This window comes from Oncorhynchus mykiss, chromosome 19, assembly GCF_057628025.1.
Source record: "Oncorhynchus mykiss isolate SJ-2025 chromosome 19, ASM5762802v1, whole genome shotgun sequence".
In the NCBI taxonomy this organism is placed as follows: Eukaryota; Metazoa; Chordata; class Actinopteri; order Salmoniformes; family Salmonidae; genus Oncorhynchus; species Oncorhynchus mykiss.
In genome coordinates this window covers 70,284,887-70,293,898 of record NC_143040.1, presented here as the reverse complement: position 1 = coordinate 70,293,898, position 9,012 = coordinate 70,284,887, and the positions used below count along the sequence as shown (strand labels likewise).

The 9,012-nt window shown below is 41.5% G+C and overlaps 1 protein-coding gene across 2 annotated transcripts; it reads right to left on the bottom strand.

The window, feature by feature from the left end:
* Window positions 1-310: 310 nt before the first annotated feature.
* Window positions 311-8,707, bottom strand: LOC118941518 (uncharacterized). 2 transcript variants are annotated; one of them, XR_005037824.2, is made up of 3 exons: window positions 3,035-6,296; window positions 2,782-2,866; window positions 311-1,800 (listed from the first exon to the last, which is right to left on the bottom strand). XR_005037824.2 is itself a non-coding variant. In XM_090211644.1 (3 exons), the coding sequence occupies exon 1, from the start codon at window positions 8,106-8,108 to the stop codon at window positions 6,348-6,350; it is 1,761 nt and encodes a 586-aa protein (XP_090067770.1). In that variant the 5' UTR covers window positions 8,109-8,707; the 3' UTR covers window positions 311-1,800; window positions 2,782-2,863; window positions 3,035-6,347. The 2 variants fall into 2 exon arrangements, 1 of the variants encoding a protein (XP_090067770.1); XM_090211644.1 differs by having other exon boundaries at window positions 2,782-2,863; window positions 3,035-8,707.
* Between the last annotated feature and the right edge of the window lie 305 nt (window positions 8,708-9,012).

Below are 9,012 nucleotides of genomic sequence, written 5' to 3'. Positions count from 1 at the left end.
TGGCTGGGTTTCATTGATCATAAACAAGAGCCTCCAATGCCCTGCACTAATGACTGTCCAGTGTAGCAGGCCTGTAAAACACACTTCACAACGGGGAATCTCCATTGAACATCATTTTTTTTAGGATTTATCTACGTCTGAGAAACTGGCCCTAGGAGATCTCATTTGATTTAAACCGGAGAACCTGTTGCCAGACTAGAATTAACATAAAACTCAAACGATCGTGGTGTAACAAAGCAGAGTGACAAAACATACCCACTGATAGGCTAGATGAAATGTTTAAAGAGCCAATCACATAGGGTTTCCACTCTTAAGATGCACAAAAAAAAACTTTAATGAAGGGAATGTCATACATTATTTAATACAATCAGGGATTTCTTTTACATACAGCCGCGGCTTTTGTGGAGCGATGGGTAACGATGCTTCGAGGGGTGACTGTTGTTGATGTGTGCAGAGGGTCCCTGGTTCGCGCCCCGGGTATGGGCGAGGGGACGGTGTAAAGTTATGTTACATTGGTGCCTTGGAGGTAAGGGCTGGGGGTTGTTTCTGGACAAGGCCTTGTTATCAAATCAAATTTATTTATATAGCCCTTCGTACATCAGCTCATATCTCTTTCAGAAACCCAGCCTGTACAGAAACCCAGCCTAAAACCCCAAACAGCAAGCAATGTAGGTGTAGAAGCACGGTGGCTAGGAAAAACTCCCTAGAAAGGCCAGAACCTAGGAAGAAACCTAGAGAGGAACCAGGCTATGTGGGGTGGCCAGTCCTCTTCTGGCTGTGCCGGGTAGAGAGGAACCAGGCTATGAGGGGTGGCCAGTCCTCTTCTGGCTGTGCCGGGTAGAGAGGAACCAGGCTATGAGGGGTGGCCAGTCCTCTTCTGGCTGTGCCGGTAGAGAGGAACCAGGCTATGAGGGGTGGCCAGTCCTCTTCTGGCTGTGCCGGTAGAGAGGAACCAGGCTATGAGGGGTGGCCAGTCCTCTTCTGGCTGTGCCGGGTAGAGAGGAACCAGGCTATGAGGGGTGGCCAGTCCTCTTCTGGCTGTGCCGGGTAGAGAGGAACCAGGCTATGAGGGGTGGCCAGTCCTCTTCTGGCTGTGCTGGATAGAGAGGAACCAGGCTATGAGGGGTGGCCAGTCCTCTTCTGGCTGTGCCGGGTGGAGATTATAACAGAACATGGCCAAGATGTTCAAATGTTCATAAATGACCAGCAGGGTCAAATAATAATAATCACAGTGGTTGTCGAGGGTGCAACAAGTCAGACACCTCAGGAGTAAATGTCAGTTATCCTTCTCCTGAAAGCGTGGTCCCTCTCCAAAGCCTTTTATATTGGCCAGGGTATCGACATCTACATTCATCTCAGTGGACTGGTTACGACCTGAACTCTCCTTATAACCATCATCTAAATCAGGAGAACAATGCTGCATCCCTCCTAACAGATCACTCTATTTCCTGTGACCTCACAACCAGTCTCAGTAGTCAGTCCACTGGTGAGGAGAGAGTCTGTTGAACATTGTGTTCCTCTTGAGTTCAAAGACGACCAGTCTGAGTAGAGTCTGATGAACATTGTGTTCCTCTTGAGTTCAAAGACGACCAGTCTGAGTAGAGTCTGTTGAACATTGTGTTCCTGTTCTGGTAAAAGTTCAGGTCAGTCCGTCTGTGGAATGGAGTTGAAAAACAACCAGTCTGACAGGAAATCAACAAGGCTGAAGGTGTAACAGTGGTGTCCAACATCCTCAGGGCAGGTCCAAATGTTGAGGAAGGAGTCAGACTTCATGTCCCTCTAGTTTGGCAAATAGAGGATCTGTGAATAAAATGAAGAGAGAAATAATGCAATCAACTTTCCGGAGGTGATTAAATATTTTATATATATTTATTTGTACCTTTATTTAACTAGGCAAGTCATTTAAGAACAAATTCTTATTTTCAATGACGGCCTACCGAGGAACAGTGGGTTAACTGCCTTGTTCAGGGGGCAGAACGACAGATTTTTACCTTGTCAACTCGGGGATTTGAACTTGCAACCTTTCGGTTACTAGTCTAACACACTAACCACTAGGCTACACTGCGTGATTAGTGCCAGTGTTAATCACAGTGTTTAGTGCCAGTGTTAATCACAGTGTTAATCACAGTGTTAATCACAGTGTTTAGTGCCAGTGTTAATCACAGTGTTTAGTTCCAGTGTTAATCACAGTGTTTAGTTCCAGTGTTAATCACAGTGTTAATCAGTGTTAATCACAGTGTTTAGTGCCAGTGTTAATCACAGTGTTTAGTTCCAGTGTTAATCACAGTGTTTAGTTCCAGTGTTAATCACAGTGTTTAGTTCCAGTGTTAATCACAGTGTTTAGTGCCAGTGTTAATAACAGTATTTAGTGCCAGTGTTAATCACAGTGTTTAGTGCCAGTGTTAATCACAGTGTTTAGTGCCAGTGTTAATCACAGTGTTTAGTGCCAGTGTTAATCACAGTGTTTAGTGCCAGTGTTAATCACAGTGTTTAGTGCCAGTGTTAATCACAGTGTTTAGTGCCAGTGTTAATCACAGTGTTTAGTGCCAGTGTTAATCACAGTGTTTAGTGCCAGTGTTAATCACAGTGTTTAATGCCAGTGTTAATCACAGTGATGTCCACTCCACATACAGTATAATAATTGGATAACGTTTTCAAAGCTGATTTGATTGGCCAAAAGACCAATTACTGGAGAAAACAAATTCAGAATTGGTCTGCCTGTCAGCAAAATTGTACAAAAAATGTTGATTCTTAAAAATAATACTTAGGGATTTAACAGACCTTTAGGGATTTGGGGTTTTCACTTGTGTAGAGTTTAGTCCAACATGGGGGGCTGATATGACCACGCTGCTTTAGGGATACTCTGCTGGAAACACAAACACATGTATGAAGATATCAGACCAAGCAATTAGAGCTAATTCACCTTCCTTTAAGTGTTGACCTGAATGCTATTGGCACCAGTCAGATTCTATGAATTCTTAAAATGTTAATATAATTTACCCCCCCCCTCATAAAAAACAAATGACTTGCATACCTTTTCATCCAGAGGCTCACGTGTCACAACTAGCTACGGATTCTGATTCATACGCGGTGTCTGGAGAAGGGGAGACTTGTGCACTGAGACGAGTTGACTGAGTGAGAGGGTCACTCACAAAACAGAGGACAAAAACAGAACAACTATTCCGATCGAACTGCAGTTCCTCACAATAAAATGACAGCTCTAAGAATGTCAGAGGAAGTATCCTTTAAAAAATAAAAAAAAATACGTAAAAATAATCTTAGTTCATGGTAGAATAACTCCCTGTTCAAAAAAGGAACATATGGGTAACAGTAAGACAGGTCTGGGTACAGTCTCTAAATCTTTCCACAAAAAAAGGAACATATTGGTAACAGTAAGGCAGGTCTGGATGCAGTCTCTAAATCTTTCCACAAAAAAAGGAACATGTGGGTAACAGTAAGGCAGGTCTGGATACAGTCTCTAAATCTTTCCACAAAAAAGGAACATATTGGTAAGAGTAAGACAGGTCTGGATACAGTCTCTAAATCTTTCCACAAAAAAAGGAACAAAAAAAAACAAAATAGCCCACTGATAAAAAATTAAAAATATGATCCATCATAGTAGGTTATTTCACTAATGCTACTACTACATACTCTTAGAAAATAAAACATCTTTGTCTTTTTATTCCTAACTAAAAAAGGATCAGAGGTTCTTCTATAGAGGCTTGTATTTGTAGTGGAGTTCGTTTCGTCAATGAATACGTCGTAAAATAGTTAAGAAAACAAAAAAAAGTCTAGCAATAATCCTGCTGTGTTCAGTCTCTACAGCAAGACCAGACATCAAGAGTTAAACAGGAAGGAAGGCCAAGGGAATCTGCACAAATCCACCATTCAAAGACTAAACCCTTAATACAAATACATTGTCTCCCTATTTTCACCTAATCCTAAAAAGACTAGTGCTACTCCTTCTTGTGTACCAATTTCTGAATTGGTCCAAGAAACGCTAGCGTAGCCCTCCATTAAACATTTAGCTACAGTATATCCCTAATGAATACACATCTCCGTTAGGCTCGTTGACTGTGTTCTAGGGTAACTAATAGAGTGGAAGTCTACGGACTTCAGGGAGACCTAAAACTAACACTAGGAAACCTTTCACATTCCAAGTGTGATCCAAAGATCAATGTAGCATACAGTCATTTGAAAACACACGTTTTTAAACTGTGAAACTATTGGGATAAAGGCAGCCCAATATATGAAGGTAGAGTTAAGTCATAGCATGCCTTTGCTTTACCTATATGAAAGTCTGTGTGTATTAAGCAGGTAGGCCTACTTCAGGACAGAAAGAAAATACTTTAAAACACAATGTCCTCCCTTCAGCTGAGACAGAAGACAACCAGCACAAATAGTCAGAGTGATGCTGAGTAGCTGGAGCTGGTTGACAATCTGGTCATTGATTTGTCATTGTAATGTGTGTATCAGTCAGTTTCTGTTTTTCCACAGTTAGGCTCCATCCTGTCCAGACTAAAACTCCATCCTGTCCAGACTGAAACTCCATCCTGTCCAGACTGAAACTCCATCCTGTCCAGACTGAAACTCCATCCTGTCCAGACTGAAGCTCCATCCTGTCCAGACTAAAGCTCCATCCTGTCCAGACTGAAACTCCATCCTGTCCAGACTAAAACTCCATCCTGTCCAGACTAAAACTCCATCCTGTCCAGACTGATTCTGGGTGTTTCTCTCTACCACACAAGTGATCAACAGCCCTTCTTCCTTTTGGCAAAACTCTTGTTGTCTCTGCTTTCTGCAGTGATTTTAAACAGTTTTTTTGTAATTAGTCCAGAGCCATTCCCAGGTACGAGTCGTCTTCTTGAACTGAGGGACTTTATGACTTAGCCTTTTGCAGATTTTCAATAGCAACCTGATCTGTATCCAGCAAGGATTTGTTAGCATTTCTTCTCAGAACCAGTCTCGACTACAAAGCATTTTGAAACGTCGGTAAGAATCCACCTCGTGCTGCACTTCATCACATATAACAATATCAATCTTTTTCTCATTTTTTTTTTCAGGCAAATGAGAAACTGGCGTTTCACAGCGAGCAGATCAGACTTTTGCTCCCATCTTGTATCTTCCCCCCCTGAGATCTCAGTCAGGAAGTAAAGTAAAGTAAAGTTTTCCCTGGCAGATCCATCTCATCTCAATGAGGTTCTACTTGTCTGACAACTTTCTTTTCCTTCTTGGCTATAAACATGTATTTATCCTCATTAAATCCCTTTTTTCCCCTGGTTACTTCTGTCAAGTCTATGGTATTTTGTCTCGAGTGATTCTGCATTGGACCGTCTGGTTATATCTGTGAAGTTGGCTCGGTTTTACTTCCGAAAGGACCACTTTCTGCAGCTGGTAGTGGTGCCTGTGGAAGGCTGAACACATTTCCAGGCAGAATATTACTGGGTGTTGATTCATGCCATGATCCATCTTCGATCAAATGCTCTTCAGATGTTCTGACGGTATCTTGGTCTTTGCAGAAATAAACCCGTTTGACCTCAGAGTGAAGATCTGACTCCTCCTCCTCCTCCTTTATGCAGATCTCAGCAGGTCCATTATCCCGGTCAAGCATCGCTGCTTCATCAGTGGAGACTGTTTCAGCTGTCTCCACAGAGATAGTGTCTTTACCATGATGAGGATAAACCAGCCTTGGGTTTTGTTCCATATTTTTTTCTGAAAGCACATTTGTTTTTGCTTGGCTTTTAAGCACACTCGGTATTGTGAACACCTCTTTTGAGATTTCTCTTTTTCTCACGAGCTCAGATTTGTGTTTCTGAACCAATCGTTTCACTTTACAGCAAATATGCAGTGGAAATAGATTACGTCTCTGATTTTGCAAACTAAGATCAAAATTGTATTTTAGAATATCAATGAGAATGCACCCACTTCTTCTTTTTTGACGATTGGATTTTATCCCTGCATAGTTATACACCTCAAATATTACACCGTTTGTCAGTAAATTAAATTCCAGTTTCTGTTTAGATGGTTTGGATGTGACATCAAGGTCCAGACCTATTTCCTCACAGAGTGGGTAGCACGCTTTGGCTTTCACCATATTTTTGGTGTGAGACGTCACATTTGATTGGTCCAAGTTGGTAACGACAATTTGCTTTGTTTCGTCAGTACAAAGTGCAAGGTCAGTCTCATCAGAGATTCTCTCTATTTTGACAAGACGAGGTTCTATTTGTACTACTTCAGAGAAATGGCCTCCCTCGGTCTCCTTGGTTACTAACATGTCCATGTCTTTCTTCTTGCTCATTAAATTCAATCTCCTCCTTTTTGATACTTCTTTCATTTGGTATTTTGGCTCAAGTGATGCTGACCTTCTGGCTAGTGGACATCTCCGCAGGGTTCTTTCTTTTACGTGACTTCTTTAAGAAAGCTTCATTTTCAAGTTCCAATCTCCATATACCGTGTTTACCCGTCTTGCGCTTTAAAACCTTTCCTAACTTTCTCATAATATCTTTGGCCAGCTCAGTTTTCCCACTTTTTAAATCCAAATCAAAATTACGCTCGAGAACCTCACACACAACCTGCTTCCGATTTCCACACACTTGTGAGGCAAAATCAGCCAATTCAAACATTACATCTCTGGTCAATAGATGCAAGTCAAGTTTCTTATTTTTCCCATATTTTGATTTCACAACAAGGTCAAGTCCTTTTCCCTTACAGATTGGGTAGAGTTCCCTCAATGCTTCTTCTACAGTGGGCATCATGAAGGATGTTATATCTGTCTGAGTTGGGAAGGTTTCCGCCTGGACATGTTGAGGACGGACGATGCCCATATAAGGCTCATACCTTGTGCAGGTATCATTACGTCCATTTTCAGGGCCAAGGATTGCCGTCTCATCAGCACACCGTGTCACATCTGTCTCAGTGGAGAAGCTCTCAGTCGTCACATGCAGAGGAGAGATCAGGCCCACAACAGGCTCCTCCTTTATGCAAACGTCAAAAGGTGTAGGATTTGACAAGCTGTTTTGCAAATTCAACTGTGCCCATTTAAGGGAGTATTCCAAAACTGTAACTGTCTTTGGATCAGGAAGGTCAAAGACTTCTGTTAACCACTCAGGTGTTCTCTTAGAACGACTCTTCAGCATTTCTTTTAATTTATTTTCTACCCTGTATGAAAAGTTATATTGTTGTTCATTTTGTACACCAAGAACAAAGTTGTAATCTAGAATATCAAAGATAACATGAGGGCGAGATCTATTAATGATTCTAGCATATTCTGACACCTCAAGCATTACACCAACTGTCAGTAAATGCAAATTCAGTTTCTGTTTCGCTCCAGATCCAACATTGAAATCTACACCGATCTCCTTGCACTTGACGTATGGATCTTTCCAATATCTCCCAAACTTTCTTAGGTTGGGTCTTGAGTAACTGCCACGACACTGACATATCCATTTATCCTCTAACGTTTTCTGGCATTGTAGTCTTGGACTTAAATTGGCATTGTAGTCTTCCTCTTCATCAGAGGGAAAGTTCAATGGCTCACAATATTCTGGAAGAATAGGTCTAGTAGATACAGCTAAATGACAGTCGCTTTCTGTAGCAGGTGAGGTTAGCACAGAATGAATGGCAGTACTAGAGCTTGGGATATTAACATTGTCAGAGGGCAATTTATTATTGGTCTGTGTTTGGCTAGAAACCTGTGAAGTTGGGTTGATTTGAGCTTCAAAATAACCACTGAAAGTGGATGCATGTCCTGTCAGAATATCACTGGACGGTGCTAAATGCCATGACTGTTCTTTGATTGAATTCCCTTCAGATGTGCCGATGGTATCTTGATCTTTACAGAAATAAACCAGTTCGACAGCCCTGTTCTCCCCATCACTTGCTCCGGTCATTTCAGGAAAAATACGTAAAATCTGCCCGTGGCTTGTTGTTTGGGGACTGATGGGAGGTACATGTGAATGCTCTTTCCGTAAACCCACATGGTAACCTGTTTCTGTGTTTTCTGACAATGTTGAATTTGGGTAATCTATCCAGGCATTAATCGAATCAGACCAAATTACTGTATGGGATATCTCCCTCTCATCTTCCTCTAGTTTAACGTCAACATCCATTTTGCACCAATGTCTCTACAAAGACAAAGTAATCAAAAACACCCCGATGACATTCCTCTCCACATGAACTAGACAGATAATGTAATTTCCACTATATAAATTACCTAGCCAAATGCCTACATCGTATTTGGAGATGTAGCTATCTAACCATGAGAAACACTCTTCGCGCCACTTCGATACAGTTACGACCGGAAGTTACTTTTTCGTAGCAGATTAGTACAAAGTATTACGCAACGGGTTATGAGAATCAATGTAGCAGGTTAGGACAATTTGGTTACGGTTATGAAAAATAATTAGGGATGGCAAAACTGCCCTCCTAACCTGCTATTAAAATAATTTCGGGTCGTAGCTCTTACCGAAATGGCGAGTAAAATAACTGTCCGTAACCTGCTAACTAACGCTTTACCTTTACAGGTGATGGGTAACTGCAAATCCCTTGGCCTTCATTCTATTTAGATAAATGTTGAACAATATTTCCAAAAACGTCGTATACTAGCTAGTACACTGAAAACGGAGCAGTACGCACCGGAGTGGAATATTTTACGGAAGCGTTTTGAAGTCGACGTCTTAGGGTTGTGGCTCCAGGAAGTACAGGCGGAAGTGATGTCATTTTCCTTATTCTTTCGCCATGCGATTCGCTCTTGGCTAGAAAGGAGTACAGCTATGGACAGAAGTTGATATTTATATTTATTTTATCAAACAAATTGAAGTACTTGTTTCTCTCCAAATGGGTATAGAATACAACCTTTTAGTTTCAAGTAAGTGCTTTTTACACGATTAGAATGCACGTTCACGTCATTGTGTGTGCTGGTACAGGCTGCTGCACCTACAATTGAGTGAATTATAATATGAACAAGCAGCGTTGACATTGACATTTTAGTCATTTTGCAGACACTCTTATCCA